Source organism: Perissodus microlepis, chromosome 11 (genome assembly GCF_051167445.1).
Source record: "Perissodus microlepis isolate ML-2025 ecotype Zambia chromosome 11, ASM5116744v1, whole genome shotgun sequence".
Lineage (NCBI taxonomy): Eukaryota > Metazoa > Chordata > Actinopteri > Cichliformes > Cichlidae > Perissodus > Perissodus microlepis.
Genome location: NC_140471.1, coordinates 30,366,624 through 30,385,909, shown reverse-complemented (window position 1 = coordinate 30,385,909; position 19,286 = coordinate 30,366,624). Strand labels below are relative to the sequence as shown.

The 19,286-nt window shown below is 37.1% G+C and overlaps 1 protein-coding gene across 1 annotated transcript; it reads left to right on the top strand.

Annotated features, from left to right (window-relative positions):
* The first annotated feature begins 2,635 nt into the window (after positions 1 to 2,635).
* tlr18 (toll-like receptor 18) lies at positions 2,636 to 18,673 on the top strand. The gene is made up of 4 exons (XM_084944049.1): positions 2,636 to 2,976; positions 13,117 to 14,112; positions 14,839 to 16,021; positions 16,557 to 18,673. The coding sequence occupies exons 1-4, from the start codon at positions 2,933 to 2,935 to the stop codon at positions 17,001 to 17,003; spliced, it is 2,670 nt and encodes an 889-aa protein (XP_084800175.1). The 5' UTR covers positions 2,636 to 2,932; the 3' UTR covers positions 17,004 to 18,673.
* The last annotated feature ends 613 nt before the right edge of the window (positions 18,674 to 19,286 follow it).

Genomic DNA, 19,286 nt, shown 5'->3' with positions numbered 1-19,286 from the left:
ATAAAATTGTGTACAGACATTTATCTTCCACGGAGGAATTATGCTGTTGACTTTGATTATCTAACTTTCCACTGTGGCATTCCCTTTGTGAATCTCAGCAATTACTGGATGGATTGCCATCAAATTTAGTAGGAATTCCCTGGTGAATTCTTTGTAATAATGCCTATGCCTATGCTGGAGTAAAGCTTTGCAGAACCCCCTTTGACCTGAAGTTATTTTTCTTGCTTAGCTATGTGAAATAATAAAAGATAATGGGCCTAAGTGTGCAGTAAAATGAGCATATGTCTCCTCAACCGAAGACCCTTTAAGGCAGCCTTAAGGGCACACCTTTGATTTTAGCAATAATTTGGCCCATGCTTCAGTCTTCTTTTTAAAATGAATATAAACCACTTGAGATCTTCCACAGCTAAAAGGGGACTTTTTTCCCACAGGTCAATTTTTTTTCAACTTTCCACTTGAGAACAAAGAGACACTATCATCAAGAATCTTGAATATGAATTGCTGTCTTATTCCAGAAACTCGCTATGCAAATCTTTCTCCATCGACAACCTATTTTCATAAAACGCTCTAATTTCATAAAACAAGGAAAACCAATAGTCATTAATAGCCACAAATAGCCATTAAATAAAACATAAGTCTGCCATGGTCTGCAGTCCTTCTGAGGTCCACCTTTTTCTCCCTTTTCCTTCTCTATTCTTCCTGTTCTTTCCACTGATTTTTAGTAAGCAGGTTCTTACCACCTTCCTAGATCCCTGGAAGGTGTGGCTGCATACCAGTCTCAGCAAGGTTTCTAACAGGTGCACCTGCTACCCAGCTCACTAGTTTGCAGTGTATTTAAGGATTTGTCATAGCATCCATTTTTCACCACTGCTGCCATATTTGTGGTAAAAATCTTCCATGCTTAGTGATTGAGTTAGCACTTGTTTTATTATTACTCATTGTGTTAGTCAGTCGGTCTCTGCCCAGCTATCTCTTACCATCTCTGGATCATTTACCACTGGAAAAGAAAATAACTCTCCCTGGAATTACAAACCCACTCTTCCTCCTCTCAGGTGATATTGCCAGCCTGCTCACTTGCTCAATCCTCACTGTTCCTTCTTCACTCCCTGGATTCCTCCTTTATTCCTTCATTTATCTGTGATATAGAACCTCTAAACTTGTTCCTACATTGTGTCAGCATTGGGGTCCACCAGTACATTCATTCAAATTAGTCAGTTACATCCATTTTTCAGTGTCTGTTTACACAAACATCCACATGTCAATCTCAGTGATTGTAACTGAAAAAAAAACATAATAGACTTTGTTAAATCCTCCCAATTCTTTTAATCTTTGGGTTGAAGGAAGGACAATACTCGGTGTATAAATGCTCAATCAACAATCTTTTATTCCATACAAATCGTATTATTCCATACAACACTTTTGAGCATAAACCCTCCGGAGGGGAGATGAGCGCGGGAGGGTGTCCGCCTGATCTGAGCATTCCTCCCATTGTTATAGCTTCAGCCCCCCTCCACCTAGTCATAAAACCTAAACATTCACATTCTTCCTAACTCCTAGCGAGCCTGACTTATGGCCCTGATCGATGTAGCGGTTCCGAATGACAGCAACATCAGGAAGAAGGAACACGAGAAGCTCGACAAATACCAAGGGCTCAGAGAAGAGCTCGAGAAGATGTGGAGGGTGAAGGTGACGGTGGTCCCAGTGGTAATCGGAGCACTAGGTGCAGTGACTCCCAAGCTAGGTGAGTGGCTCCAGCAGATCCCGGGAACAACATCGGAGATCTCTGTCCAGAAGAGCGCAGTCCTAGAAACAGCTAAGATACTGCGCAGGACCCTCAAGCTCCCAGGCCTCTGGTAGAGGACCTGAGCTTGAAGGATTGACCGCCCACAGGGGCGAGTAGGGAATTTTTATATATATATATATATATATATATATATATATATATATATGTGTGTGTGTGTGTGTGTGTGTGTGTGTGTGTGTAGGTGTGTGTGTGTATTCATTCTTAGGAATTTTAAGCAACTTTTTTCACTGTCATTATGGGGTATTGTGTGTAGAATTTTGAGGTGAAAAAAAATCATTCATTCCATTCTGGAACAAGGCTTTAACATGATGTGGAATAAGTGATGTGCTGTGAATACTTTCTGGACACGCTCTAATTTCCTATATTTCTCAGTTTGTTGCAGTGTTGCTGTATTTAGAGACAAAACCTCACTCATAGTTTTATAGGGATGTAAACCCACAGAGGAAATGACATAATAACTAATAAAATATACAAATGAATAAGACAACCAAACTGTGAAAATGGCCGAGGGCAGAGATGAACTGAAATTCCTCCACCCAACAGATTATCTTCATGGGCCTGTCTAATTACACAGGCAGTTTTTGGCAGAGGTGTTCACTGAAACTTGGAACAGCGTGGACATGCTTCTTCTTTTTTCAGCAGTTGTTATTTTTAACTTTTTTGTTTTCGCTATCAAAATAGTCTTAGCACATACTCAACCTTTATTTTTAAGTGGGTTTTATTGGGTTAGATTAAAAAAACAACAAACAAAAAAACAATATCTCAAGGTTTTAACAAAATAAAATCAAATGTATGTGCATGACCAGAGTAATGGCTATGATGAAACTGATATTTCCCAACAGTTCTGGCTCTAATGTTTGTGTTACAGAATAGCAAACATGATTAAAAATATGTGGAGCCTCTGAGGCAAAAAAAAAAACTACTTTCCACATTCCTGAGCGACACACACACACACGTGCTCATGCACAAAGACTGAAGAGTGAGTGAGAGAGAAAAAGATTCAGACAGAGAGGGAGGGCCAAAAACACATACAGACTAGCAGAGCTAACAGAGTGCCCATAAGCTTACTGATCCAGTGGTGAGTCACTTCTCACTAAGCACTGACAACAGAACAGGTTAGAATGTGTTATGAAAAGTCTAGCTAAGGAAGACCTGAGCCTGTCCAACATGAGGTGAGTGTAAACATATTGTTTTCATGTCTATTTCAAGCTTGTTTTGTCTCTTAACATTTAAAACAATCTACCTGGATCACTTGTGGTTCCAATCTTTCAGCACATTCTAAATGTTGAATAACAATTCTAATTGTTATATTAGAATTAGAATATATTAGAATGGTAGCATGGCTCAAGATCCTAAAGAGATGTAGGCACATAAAATTCACTAGTTGATCTAAGGGGTGGAAAATGTCAACTTGATGGACTTCCTCTACTTGATAGTAATTCTAATTCAATACAGTGTTCCAGCCAAAATAGCTTCCCATACTTATCTTTAACTTTATCAATAAAACAGCTGCAGCTTTCACTACAGCACATGTGGTACTTTAACCTTTGTATTGTTTTCATCAGTTCATTTTGCAGTTAACATGTGAACATGTTGGATGATCTGTCTGCTGTCACTGGGTGGTGCTGAGGTCTGAATCTGAGGGCAGCTCCTGTAATCACAAAGAGAACAGAACCATCAAACTCAAATATAAATTTTATCCCTCAAAATTGAAATAAAGCTGATTCTTCTGTCCTCACACACTCAGGATCTGAAGTTGTTCTCTTACATTTTTTTCAGTATTACAGTACACTACAGTACTTTAATCCATAGTTCCTGATTAATGAGGAGCTACAAGGTACAAGCTTTTTTTTTTTTTTTAAGTTATTGTCTTTACAGATGTGGCAAGAGACTGAAAACATGCTGTTGTTTGCACATATTTAATATTCAGCTCTCCACAGGAGCTGAAGCAGGATGCAGCCTGTTGCTTTTACAGTATAATACTTGTAATAAAAGTACAGTAACAGTAATTAGTGACTGAGTAGCCCGGAGCGTTTCTCTTGATTTCTTTAGTCGGTGTAAATTCATTCACCTGCACAGATTAGCTAAACGAACCCTGACAGCCGAGTCCTCATCTTAGCTAGCTAGGTCTCAGGACCGAGCTAAGGACGGTAGTTACGGATTAGCTGACAAACACGTTTAACTTACCGAAAAAGTGCAGCAGGGCCTCGGGTCCTTCTGTCGGGTAGTCCAGTTTACTGAAGAACACCTCAGGCTGTCAGGTTAAAACACTCGGTCGTGTTTTCGAAGCGTAAACGCTGGCCCTCCTCTCAGAGCCTACGTTCTATCTGCTATTCCCGAACAGAGATACGCAAGTTTCTCCGTGACTGCAGCTGCCAGTCAAAGCTGTTATGATGACGTTTCACCCCAATTTAACATCACCGCGGTAGGAATTAGAATCAAACTTATGGGAGAGGAGACCCCTTGAACATCAATCAGCGTGATGAGAACTATTGATAACAAAAGAAAGAATCTTTGGAAAAAATTATCTCAGGAGAATAAATTTATTTTAGTCTGACCCCAGTCCCATCCGCTAACATGGAGGAGGCGGGGTTTATGACGTATATACTGCAGCCAGACACCAGGGGGCGATAGAGACGTTTTGGCTTCATTTTTGGGGAGCTGTCGTGTCGTCCATCTTTTATACAGTCATTGGGTGGGACAACACCGCCACCTGCAGGAAGATTTTCTCTCTGTCTGGTACCTTGTGTTCTGATACCTGACAACTTTTTTCTTGAGAACTGAGACCTGACAATTTTTTGTCTGATACCTGACAACTTTTTTCTTGAGAACTGAGACCTGACATTTTTTTGTCTTATACCTGACAACTTTTTTTTTTGAGAACTGAGACCTGACAATTTTTTGTCTGATACCTGACAACTTTTTTTTTTGAGAACTGAGACCTGACATTTTTTTGTCTGATACCTGACAACTTTTTTCTTGAGAACTGAGACCTGACAATTTTTTGTCTGATACCTGACAACTTTTTTCTTGAGAACTGAGACCTGACAATTTTTTGTCTGATACCTGACAACTTTTTTCTTGAGAACTGAGACATGACAATTTTTTGTCTGATACCTGACAACTTTTTTCTTGAGAACTGAGACCTGACATTTTTTTGTCTGATACCTGACAACTTTTTTCTTGAGACCTGACGATGTCCTAAAATGTACACCGTACCAGAGAAGCTCATCCTGAGCAGATATAATAGTTGATGCAGTAGTGGACCTGTGCCCACTGATACTGCAGCAGCTTAGAGACGATGAATGCAGTACATGTGAGTGCTGCAGCTCTGCCCTACTGCAGCTGCCTCCCTTTTCCCACTGTATCTAATTAGTTTTTCATTGTAATCAGATTTTATCTCTATGGGGGAAAGTAAAATTATCACATAGCTACTATTTTATCTTTATAATTAATGTCAATTTTCATGGCAATATCTAAAATGTTATTGCATATTTTATGACTTATATAAAGATATGATCAAGATGTTTGACAAGAACACAATTATCATGTTTCTCAACAGGGAACATTTACTACAAAGCAGCATTCTGTGCTTGTGTGTTGTTGTCACACACATACATATACACACATTTATGTCTTTAGAAAGCAACAATGGAAGCTGCTCAATGAACTAAAGTGAACCCCTGAATCCCCAGAGTGCTGGATCACTCTAGGGCTACTTCAGTTAAAAGGAAGCTTCTTTAGTAAACAATAAGATTTTCATCAGTCCTTTGCTAGTTAGTGACATTACTTTGATATTTTTTTCATATGTTTCATGTCATATTCAGTGCCTGGTTTTAGTCAGTCACTGAATATGACCATTCATTGATTACTCATTCTCTGGCAGCATTAATAGGACACAAAACAAGGGCTTATAGGTGGAGTCAAATGCCACTGAGACAGCACACATTTCTTTTTGCTGAGTAGTTTTTCAGTTTGGGTTTTGCAATAAGACAGAATTCATTTTAAATCCCTCTTGCTCTTTGTTTGTAAGCTCCTCCTTAAAATGCCTAAAACCAAAGCACTTAAACAAAACACAAATCTACCCACACTATCCTGTTTAATAGAGCTTTTACGTGGTGGATGCTTTGATTTGTTGGGTGTGACTAATAACATCTGCAATTGTTATGTTCCACTTGAATGTAGTAATTTACCACAACATTGAGCGAGCATGTGCAACTGGAGAGCACTAGCAGTGAAACACGGAAGCAGAATTTAAAGTTCGTATTGTTTTCTTTAATGCTTTCCTGACCAGAGTATTGATTTGAACAGAGCAGACTGTAATGATTTAGTAATTATTCAAGACTCTCCAGAATACTTTTGTTCTGTTTTGCTCTAACGCCCCAATATAGCATCACACTCTTTTTTTTCTTTACTTGTCGTGTGGCAATAGAAAGAATTTGTCTCATCAAGCACAGGTGTTACTTCTATCAAATTGTGACTATCAAATATTTAGCATTTACTAGAATGCTTTTTCTGTTCTTCTAAATCTAAATGTGTGTTGTAACAAAGCTGTATTAAGTTTGAATAATTGTTGTTATTACTTTTCTTTTCCTAGTTTGAGGGATGCTGATAGGAATATACAAAGGCTTTGTGATTTAACTTGACATTTCCCTTCTGAAAGAGTCATTCCTGCCATGTTTATTCCCAGTCATCTGTTAATGAATTGGATGTTTTTCACTGTTTGTATAATTTGTGATTTAGTTCTTCAGCTCACCCTTCTTTGGCATTTCTCCCTCTAGAAGTGTCTAGTTAGTAAGCTGTTTTTGCTGGTATTTGTTCAAGTTTTCCTATCTGCCTCCGTTATGGTAGAAAGCTTTTATTGGAAATTCTTACAGGAAAGTCGTGATTCTTGAAAACAACTTTCACAGCAAGCGGTTTCTTTAAAAAAGTAACTGTCAGAGTCAAAGTGAGAAGACGATAAGCAAGTGCTTTTGAGGATAGTTTAGATAACAGCAACTTAATTTCATTTACTGTATTTATCTTACTGCTCTTTGTCTATACAGCAACAGTGCTGGTAAAGAACTTTTGATATATGATAGAAAAACAACCTGTGCGCATAAACATGTGCAGCATCTGTCCCTGCGGAGGATGAACATGATAACTTAAACAGAATCATCAACCAAGTGCAGCTGTGTTTGTGCATAGCATGTAAACAGCCTCATTAAACCAGAGTAAAGAACACTCATCAGTGAAAAAAGTCTGCTGCCAGATACATTTGTCATATCAGGGCAGTGGGCCCAGCACTGCCAACACATGTCAATGAAAGAACTGTTTGCCACCAACTATTGACTGCTGGGTAAATATCAGATGCAGTAATAGATCTTTACACTTACTGGATGACGCTTTCCATGCATATCAGAGAGATATCGCGGCTTAATGAATGATAGAACTGTTTGCTGTGTCTTTCGCAACCTGGTTACTAATTTAGTGCATAGCTACCCTTGTCAAAAACTTACATTGTATTGTAGAAATCATATATTACCAGGAGAAGACTATGACTTGTTGATATTAACTTTATCATCCATTTAGGTTAAATATACAGAAATAAATACAGAAATAAAATTAATTCATAATGTAATATATTAATTCATCACCTTCTTATCAGCAAGCTATAACTTACTGTTATGGTCCAGTTCCAGGGTTTGGGGGTGGTTTTGGTTTTACTCCAAGCTGCTCTGTTGCTCATGTTGAGCATTAATAAATAGGCTAGCCTGTTCTTACCAAGTGTGCCTTTGTCTTGCATTTGAATCCTAACAACCCACACAGTAAACTGAAAATTTAAAAAAAAACATGCAGCAAACCATGTGACAGCACAGTGATGCAGTAGCTAGCACTGTTGCTATAGCGTACCCTGCATCTTGCCCTAAAACAGCTAGGATATGCTCCAGCCCCCCGTGACCCTTAATTGGATAAGCAAAAGAGAATGGATGGATAGATGTGGACTTGATCCAAAACCATTATGCAATTTAACTTCATAGAAGAATTCCCACAATTCAGTAACCATCTGTATGTTGTCTTGTTTGAAAGTGAATGCAAGACACAAAAAAGTAAACACAACAGCACATTTCATGAATTTCTGGCCAAAGGGAACATTTTTATAAACTTTTCACTTTTTTCCATCCATTATACCATTGCATTATTGTCGGTCAAATTTGGACTATAAAGATACAAATAAACTTTAGTCAGCTGACCTAATTAATACTAACTCAGTCTAATACAACAATAGTGCAATAAATATTACTCTTAGAGCAGGTGTCATGCTGTTCGATTGATTTGTCCTGTTTACAAAGAAGAAATGCTCTTTTTAGTTTTCTCTGAGGCTTATTTGGTAAAGATTTTGGTCAGAAGATAGCTCTGCTATTACTTCTTAAACGAGTCAAATGAAGACTGTCTCTGGTTTGTCTCTGATGCTCTCTGAGTTTGTCTTTGGTACTTTCTGGTACTTTATGTACAAGAGAGTACCAGAGAGTTTTCTGGCACTATAACAAGTGTAAACTACTTTACAAACAGATAATTTACCAATAAGACTCTCTTTTACACTGAAGTGTATAAGACTTATACCATATATATTATATCTAACACACACACACACACACACACACACACACACACATATATATATATATATATATATATATATATATACATATATATATATATATATATATAGTGTTTTATATTTCTAAGTACAAATGCTATTTCATTGACAGTGTTAAATTTAGTGCTCAGTCTTTAAAAAATATTACCATGTCAACTAGAGTTGTTTGGTGTGTTGTGAGCACATCTTTGTGTATTTTCTGTTGGTTTTATTCTTCCAGGAGTTTTATACTAACCTCATTTCTCCTTTCAATTACTGTACACAATTGGATCCTAGTCTTTAAAGTATTGCCAAAAGATCTTTTAAAAAGTAGACCATTCATTTCTTGTAACAACAAATGGAAACCTTGTCCTTGTTATGCTCTTATCTGTTGTTACCTGTTTTAGATACCGGATGAGCCAGTGCAGCTACATGGTGTCCTTTATCAGCAATTATGGAGCAAAAGCAAAGAAAAAAAAAAGAAAAAAGCATTCACTCATCTTATTTCTTATTTGGTTGTCCATGATAATTTGAGCACTTCCACTTGGTCATAGTTAGAATGCAAACAGTGTCATAGTTATAAAATTTAAACGTGACACAAACGGTGATAACAAATTATCTTTCTTTTTTTTTCTCACATGCTTGGGGAGATTCCAGCTTGTCTTATATGAATCTGGCAGTGAGCCAGCCTGGGGAGAATAATTAACTCTGAAAAGATTTTGTATAGTATACTGTGTACACAAAAGAGATTATGTGTAGGTGTTTTGACTGCACTACGTACATCTCTATTTTGACACACCACATGACTTTCTTAAACAAACAAAAATAATACTAAAAATTTGAACAGAGAAGTCTGCAGCTTTGCCAACATGTTTGTGCAGATTCCTTTCACAGATAAGACTGTACACCGCAGAACAGAAAACATTTCTCTTGTGGGAATTGTACATTCATGAGAACCACAAAAAATTCAGCAAGAGGTCACACAGAACAAAAGTACGGTTCATAAGAGGAGTTAAACACAGAAGCTCATAACCTGCTGGTTAATATAAAATCTGATAGACATAACTTAAAAGCTCTCAGTGTTTGCAGGAACGTGGCAATTTGGCTTACCTCTGTTGGAAACATTAATGAGGAATTTGCCTGAGGTAAAAAGTTTAGTTTTCTGCGGTGGCCCTGAGAGATCAAATGCAGTGGAACTTGAGGAAACACTAACAAAAAGAAAAATGCTGCAAAGGCACACAAAATGTAATAGATGTTGAATAAAAAGCAAAGGAAGCTGAATAAAACACAACAGCAGTAGAAAAAAATAAAACTTTGCAAAACAGAAGTGTTCTGTAGGAGACAGCAGAATAGCTACGGAAGTGACAGAAACCAAAAGAAAATGCCTAAAAGAAGCAGTGAATTTATCAGGTTTGTGAGGGAGAAAATGATGCAAGGCAATGTGTGAAGATGACAGCACAACAGGTCACACAGATCAAAAAGTCTTGACCTTTAGGTTGTTCTAATTAAAATAAAACTTGATTAAACCATCCTATTGACTGCAAAATGACCTCTTGTTGTTTAGATTTATGCCTAACAACCACAAGATAAAGCTATCTGAGACTACACTGTGGGAGTTGCTGACTACTCTAATGTTTTTGCAATCCTATCCCCTTTTACAACTGGTGCACTGATCTGTATCTGGATGAGTAATCTGAGGAAGGGCAATTCTTAACTTAATGCTAGGCACATATGAATGCTGAATGCATTTCAGTCACACCAGCCAGATTATATTTGGTAACAATCAGACTTAAATTGCTGCTATGTGTAAATGAAATTTCTGCCACCAACAAAACATCAGTCCCACAACTTGAAAGGTCAACTTACAATAAGCAATAGAAATGATTCATCCGATCTACTCATGACTTCTGCTGCTGTGTTCCATATCTACATTTAGGCAATCAATATAAAGTATGGCCAGTGTAACTAAACTAAATTAAATTGCATGTACAGTCAAAATTTGTTTTTGCTCCATTATATACAAGAGCAGCTGGTGAATGACATGAGTTTATGTTTTGTCTGGATTAGCATTGTTTTCACATTTTAGCATTACTATTCACCACTTATGTATCACACAGGCAGGCCTACAAACCAAAAGATAAATGTAAAGAGAAAAAACAAGAGGAATGCAGATAGGTGCTTCTGAACCCTGATGGAGTTATCACAAGACAACACATGGGATCAAAGAAAGATCTTGCATGGTCCGTTAATAGGCAAGAGTTTGGTAGTTAGCTAAGATTAAATCACAGTTAAATGACATCACATTCACTAGTTGACCAAAAAATGATCTATAATTTTTTGATATTTTTTTCACCCATCAGTCCACCTACACTTACTCCCCAGTCCCTGCTTCAGATGCAGAGAAGTCACAATTTCTACAAATGCTTTAGGCCACTGAAGCTTGAAGGAAAACATATATGGGACAATAGTCTACTCAAAAAGTGATACAACAGAATCTTGCATATTCCCTTAAACTATCATTAGATGAATACAGATATCTAAGAAAATCTAAGTTTTGACCTTGATGGTTAAACAGTTACCTATTAATAGTCCTGCAACAGGCAGGTCTTTCATTTTCACATACCATGAATGGGTATTCATTAACCATGTCCACTTAAAGTAAAAATTGTATTTCACAATTTCACACTATTAAAATCACAATTGAAATGAAAATATTAACACTATCAATATTTTTTTTTAGTGATATCTGGCAAATGATCTGAAAGACTTGGTGCCAACTTGGGGTTAAACTTGAACTTGGCATTAAAATGACCAAAATAAATGGAAAATGAAAACATTGTCTCGTGGCATATGATTGCATTTCAAATCGTTTAAGACAAAATTAGCATTGTTATAATATTAGTATAATACTGATAATGCAAAGTACCACAGCTGCTTTACACGGAAAACATTACTTTACAACAGTGCCTTTATGTGATGTGTCTTACTAAGTAAATGTTATTGATGTTTTTCTAATCTACTGTCAATTTCCAGGAACAGCTGTCCACTGAGGCCCAAGTCATATAGCTAAACAGTATTACTGTTGTGTTACTTCCCATACAATGTTTAACTGACAAATAAGGAAGAAGATTGCCAAAGTAACAAACACAGATATTGATTCAAAGAACTCATCTGTCATGTGACACTTTTTCCCCTAGAACAATATGTTAATTCGCTCATTCACATGAATAATTAGAAATGATGAGTAACTGACTCAAATGTCAGTGGAATGTTATGAGAAATTATATTTCCCCAATGAATATATTTGTGGATAAATTATACATTTGTATTTTTTATTTATGTTTCTGCCAGAAATATAATTCAGAAATTAACGCATGAGTTTATCATGCACCATCAATCTGTTAGATGTAGCTGAGTCAATTAATTAAACAAAAATTATGTTTGACAGGATGATGATATATATATTTTTTTCCTATCCAGACTGTCACAAATGAACAGACAGTGCTCTAATACAGTATAATGACCTACAATTATCTAAAATAAACAGGGCAACAATGTTTTTCTACACTAGCCATATCCATGTAGAATTGTTTATTCAACTCACATCAATTCTGGAATAGATAAAACAACATTGTTTTATGAGCGTTATAAAGCTTTCACGTGGGGGCACAAACAATGTGTAACCTTGAGCTACTACTATAAAAGGGGAGGAGAATTTGAAAGTGTCTGCATTACCAGCCCTTAGCAGAAAGGTAGACTTCACAGGGTAAGTGCTGTATAATGACAAAGTTGCCGTTGTTGATGTTTACTGAGGGACCAGTGGAAATGTATATTGTAAATGGATGAAACTAATGTCTTTTTAAATGCAGTTTTGCTGCCTGAGTGCATTCAATAAATGCAGTGATGTATGCGGTTTCTAGTTCAGCTTAACCTGAAAAGAAGCTAGAAATCAGTGACTGCCAGACACACTTATAACCCAACAGGAAATTATGAAATTAAATATATCAGAAAAAAGTGTTGCATTCATGCATCTTACAGGAATTAAACGTTGGTTTTGTTTACTGTTTTGTAGAAGTGGTGTACTGTTACGTGTCACAATTTTGCCCAACACTGATAATGCAATTTCAAAAGTACACATTTTTCTCTGATTTATATACTTGCATGTGTGTGTGTACATGTTTAGACATCTTTGTGAGGACAGAAAAATTGGCATGCCACTGTACTTGTCGGGACCATCCATTATACCATTGCATTATTGTCGGTCAATAATGTGTGTGTGTTTGTGTGTGTGTGTGTGTGTGTGTGTCTGTCTGTCTGTCTGTCTGCTATGCTTACTACTCAATCACATCTAAAATTTTTGGATTCAGTTTACTTGGATTTTTTATGCCCTCAATTCAGTTAAGTGAAAACAAGGAAAATTGCAAAGAGACCTGAAGCCATGAAATTTTTGTTTTTTTGTTTTTTAAAGTACAGAAGAAGTCTAAGAAATACAGGAAAGGGGATTGAGGGAAAGCAGGGAGCCTAAAAGAGCACTCCAACACAGAATAAAATCTGAATGAGAATTTTCTACTGAAAGCATTAATGTTAATGTTTAATGAAATGTTAATCAAAATATTACGTGTATCTGGCATTTACTGTCTACGAAAGTCAATAAAATGTTTTGATAATCTTGCCTGATCTTGTTCATTTCCAGGTCTAAAACAATGATTTGGAAGTTGATCCATTTCAGTGGTCTCTTTCTTGGAGCTCTCACACTCCCAACTCCATCTTCACTCCCCACTACCAACACTGAGGAAAGACTCTGTCAGATCTACAACTCTGACCGATCTGCAGATTGTCTGGGAAGACAGCTTGACAGTATCCCATGGAGACAATTTCCACCCACACTTGAAGAAATAGACCTCTCCTATAATAAACTTCAAGCTGTTTATGCTGATGACCTTTTCCACCTCCCTAAGCTTCGTATCCTCAAGCTTCAGTACAATAACATTTCATACATTGACAATGATGCCTTCAGAAACAACACACTCTTGGAGTATCTTGACATCTTCAATAACTCCCTGCAGGAAATTCCTGCCAGAGCTCTGACACCTCTCATTAATCTAAAAGAGCTCTACATGTCTAATAACCTTTATATAAATGCAACTTTGGCTGACTGCTTCTCCAAACTTTCCAGACTCCAGGTTCTCTCTATGGGCGGCCCTTTGGTGATGGGTCTAAAAAAAAAAGATTTTCAGCCCCTGAAGAACCTTAAGCTCCAAGGATTTGCTATTAAATGTTCCTCCCACCTCTGTTACTATGAGCCTGGAAGTTTAGAAGTCATTCAGACAAGTCAGATGGGCTTTGACATGGCTATAGACCAACACCCAAATGCTCTTGTTCATATGCTACAGGACCTAGCTAACAAAACATTCACAGTCATTCAATTTCGTAACCTCTTTGAATTCACATACTACATGGGACAGGAGGACATTTTTCAGGGTTTAAAACACATTAAAGCCAAGCAACTCATCTTTCACAGAGGAAAATTCAATGAGAACCTTATAAGGATGGCTTTAATCAATTTACAAGCAACCAGCATCAAAAGATTAAGACTTCAGTACATTGACTTTGCCCGTTCGCCAACATTTGTTGATAGTAGTGCAAGTTCCAGCATCACAGACCTTGTACTGGATAAACTGGATCTTTGGTGAGTATTTTGGTGTCCTACAAGATTGCTCTAACAGTAGTTTACACATCTCACTGATCTAAACTGCACTACTGCATAATTCTGTACAATAATAACTATAGTTCTACAACTGTTTACAACTGTTTATAACTTGTATAGTTCATATTTCTGTATAGTTTCATATTTATAGCCTGTTCATAGCTTGTACACTCACTACAGCCTGTACATACTTATAGTTATAGCATATTCATAACATACCTTCATACCGTGTACATTGCAACATACCCATAATAGACCCATTTTTGTAATATATCTATATTATTACTAAGCACTTTCTGGATGAATGCAAACTGCATTTCGTTGCCTTGTACGTGTGACATGTGCAATGACAATAAAGTTGAATTCTATTCTATTCTAATGGACCGTAAAATGTGATTTTGTGATTTTCATCTTGTAAATTATGGTTATACTTAAACAAGCAATTTTAGTCACAAGGTTGTGCAGCGCAACATAGGGCATGACTATAAAGGAACATAACAGGGCTTTAAATTAATGATCCAAAAACAGCAGCTGCACTAAATACGGTAGAGCTGCACAAGAAGATGATGCTATGAAATAGTGGGTTTGACAAGTATTTTGTTATAGTTATAATTCAATACCTTGTTACAAAGTGAAATTACATGAATGTGAAGCTCACTACTAAGGTCATACAAAAATACGCAAACTAAATATCTCTGTTTCTTGTAGGTATATCAGCAATCCTGATGTGCTACGATTTGATTGGCGTTTCACCTGGTTCAAGAAAGTTAAGCAACTGTCTATTCAACATGTGTATTTCAACTCTGCACCCTGTGATTCATGGGTTGAGATGAACGGTGTGGAATTACTAGATGTCTCCAATAATCGACTAAAAAATGAGTTTGTATTCAACCAGCGATGCGATTACAAGAACACCATGCCGAATCTTCATACATTCAACACAAGCAACAATGAGTTGACCAGCTTAAAAGACTTATCGTCCCTCACAAAAGAATTCCAGGAGCTTAAGGTTTTGGATTTCAGCTACAACAAATTAGGATCTGCTAAAGATAGCCAAAATTGTGTCTGGAAACAAAAGATCACCAAGTTTATTGCTCACCATAATAACTTTGTAGGTGAAGCTCTCAGTTGTCTACCAACCACAGTACAGTACTTGGATCTGTCCTACTGTGATCTGGACCAGCTGGACATGAACTACTTTGAGAAAACCACCAACCTCAAAACCCTTCTACTGAGTGGGAATAAAATTAAATTCATCCCATCTAAATGGGAAAGTGCATCACTGCAATCGCTAGCTTTGGATGGGAATTCATTTGGCCTAATTAGCAAAAAATCCTTTGAAGATATGCCTCAGTTGTCTCAACTTCAGGCAGGGAACAATCCTTATCATTGTACATGTGAGCTTCATGCTTTCATCCAGGACACGATTTCAAAAGGAAAGGTAAACCTCACAAACTGGCCTGAGAACTACAAGTGTTACCACCCAGAGGCTTTGCTCAACACAGTCATAGCCAAATACTTTCCGGGTCATGTAGCATGTGACATCAGACTGGTTATCATCATCTGTGTTGCAACCACCACAGCAGTGATCTTAATACTTATGCTGATTTGCTATATTTTTGACCTCCCATGGTACACTAAAGCAACATACCAGATCATCAGGGCTAAATACCGAGCTCACAAGGAGAAAGCAGCTGGTGATCTGGAAACTTTTACCTACCATGCCTTCATATCCTACAGTCACTCAGATGCTGACTGGGTGAGGCACCAGCTCTTACCCTGTTTGGAGAACAACACGAACCCCTATCGTCTATGCATTCATGAGAGGGACTTCATGCCTGGAAAGTGGATCATTGATAACATCATTGAGAATATTGAAAGCAGTCGTAAGGTACTAAAATGTATTATGTAGTAAAAAGACCCCACTACACACCAGCACATTAAAAGTTACAGTAAATTAAAGTCTTGCAAAATGAGAAACAACACAAAGCAAAACCTAATTATCTTGGACATTTTATTTTAGGAGCTACAGTTTTAGTCAGTTGATCTATGGCAACATCACTCAGTGGAAGTGTGTGTCATTTTCACATAATTTTGTTCATTCAAAGGCAAAACAAAATAGCTTATAGTCACCTGGTTCAGTAGTTGCCACTTCTCCTTGGCACTTCTCATTTTTTAACCTACATTGCAATTATAAATGATGATAACATCATCTCAAAACTTGCCTGACAATTTGTTGACTGTTGGAATACTGAGTCTTAAAAGTCTAAAAAAGTAAGTAATAGTGATATGAGTTATGCTAAATGGTTGATGAATATAGTTGCCCTGTTGTTCAGCATCTCATCTTTGTTGTTTGGAAATTGGTAGGAAGGCATAAGGTAGAGACCCTATAATAATTTCCTTTCTGTTGTTTTCTTTATTCCTAGGTAATGTTTATTCTCTCACGGCACTTCGTTAACAGTGAGTGGTGCAACTATGAGCTGTACTTTGCTCAGCAGAGAGCAATGGGAAAAACCTTCAGTGATGTCATCTTAGTGGTTAAGGAGCCTATTGATCCAAACTCCTTACCCAGCAAGTATTGCAAGCTCAAGAAGATGCTGAGTACAAAGACATACCTGGAGTGGCCCCAGCAGGTTAACCAGCAGGCATTTTTCTGGGCACAGCTGAGGAGTGTTCTTGGAAAGCCAACAACCCAAGAGCGGGCAAACAGTGTTAAGAGAAGAACCCTATCTGCGGGAAGAATATCTGTGATTGGTCCCCCTATTGAAGAAAGGGTGCCAGAAGAAGATAAGATGACTGTGGAAAAAGAAGCAGAACCCACAAATGAAGCAAATGAAGAGCCATTAAATCAAATACCACTGGTGGCATTTTAGCCATTAATTAAAAAGAACTATTAAACAAATGCCTTTCTCAGTATTTTCTCAGTAAAGACCTCCCCTCAAGTAACCTTTTTGTTTGGGCTATGCCAACAAGGGAGCAAAATACAGCCTCTCATTGTGATAACAAAGAAAAAACAAACAACCCCTGCCCAACAATCTGTCTGCCCAAGGCAGCCTGTCATGTCATCCCTGACAGCTGAGCTGATGGCCTCTGCTTCACTTTCCCTCAGTGTCTCAGGCCAGGTGCCCTGCTGACAGGCGCTGAAAGGCCGGCTCACATGAGATCTCCCATGTTGCACTCTGGATAACAAGCAAGGTCCCAGCAAACCATGGTGACAGGTGCCACACTGTGAAAGGACTGTGCACTGTTACATTCTTGGCCCTCAGAGGTATGAGATCATGAATGTTCAAACTCAGATCAAGCCGAGTCAAATGAAACCATATAGTAACAATACAAGCGATATCAAGTTGTAGAGCAAAAGCTTAGAAACTGGAGAATGGTAATGCTCCATCAATCAGTGTTTGTATCAGCACTAGTCATTTTGAAGTTTTCAGTGTAATATTCAATGTGTTTCAAGCTGAATACTATTCCTATTTTAGTGAATACTGGACACAGGTAGTCACCAATTTAAGTTACTGCCAAATGTCAGTCTGAACTTGTGTGCTTGCTGTTCTGTTTATTCCTAAATCCATCCCTCATGAGTTACTATTAGCTTTGCTCTTGGCATACATTGCAAAAGCACACTCACAGAGATTGCTCACTTGACACATGTCATACTTTCATTGGGTCCTGTATGAATCACTGTTTCATATAATAGCTAATGTTTATCAAATATTTGTTCAGTTTTCAGTGTTATCATTGTCACCAGGTATAATATAACTAAGGGAATTAGAATGAGTTGTACAGACAGATAGCAGATACATGTCCAGTGCCTGAATGAAGTTAGATTTAGTTGTCTTTACACATGCTTTAAATAAAATAAAAGCTGTTGTATGATTAAGAAAAAATGGCAAAAATGGTTTTGCCAGTTGATAAATGTGAATGTACGTTTGTTACATATTGTTTGTGATGGAAGGTTTTTGTTCTAAATACTGAGTCATCATGTCTACCTTAATACTATTTTTAATCATTTGGATTCAGTAATGTAATACTTTGATTTAAAAAAAAAAAAGCAGCGTTATTTCTTTTTGCTGTGCTCTGACTTGATTCATGTTGGGCCATTTTAAATTTAACTTTTTTTAAAACTGTTTTTTTTTTATTAATTTAACTTTTATTTTAAAAATGACTTAACTGATATTGGTTTTACTATTAATGGTAATTGTAATTGCTTACTTACATATGTGGGCAATAACAAAGTTTGAAAATGGCCAGTAGATGACCCCCTTGAACTTAAGCAGAAATGTGACACCACACAGCTAAGGTGTGATGTGCACCCATTTACCAGTTTTTTTTAACTGGGAGTAAGCTCATATATTTTACTTCCCTCTGCATATGTGTATAAGTAATGTTAACATGCAGTCTATAGAGACTTCAAGTGTTTTTGTATTAAACCACAAATGAAGGACATGTTTGTTTTTCATGAAGAGTCATATTATACATTCTCTAAAATAATGCAGTGCCTTATTTTAATGTCTTGTATAATGCTGGTCATTCATAATTCATACTGTGCAGATGTTGAAATGAATGAATAAAAACATATTTAGTTTCATTTGGCAAAAGAGTGATCACTATAGGCACATTTTTTAGAACAGCTTTTATGAGTAATCGACAATGGATGGTTTTATTCCCCCACACGAAACACAGAGTGTTTAATCTCCAAGTAGTATGTTCTTCACACCAAAAATAAAAGGCCAGTCTGGTCTCACCTGCTGTCTCAGACCAGAGACGACCTTTTTTAAAAAACTGTTGCTGTAGATACCAAATGCAAGTTGGTTTGGTAAATTTTTAACTAGCATGCAAAAAGCATTGGCATTACACAGGCTACCAGGAGATACTGATGCAAATCAACTCCTAACAACCTGACCCGCATTTAATTTGTATTTCTGCAAAAGTCGAGCTGTCATTCAAATACAATCAATATCTGACTTGCAAATGATATTTAAAAAAGCATTAGTCATGCTTGATAAGCTTACACAAGACCCCGGAGAGGAAAAGAGGAGGAATACTACAGCCAATTTGCTTTATTCTTTATGTTGCTGATTTTAATTTTGGTTGTTTCAGATTAACAAATTTTCAGCTTTTAGGCTGAAATCAGGGATATTTGTAGGCATTTTAAA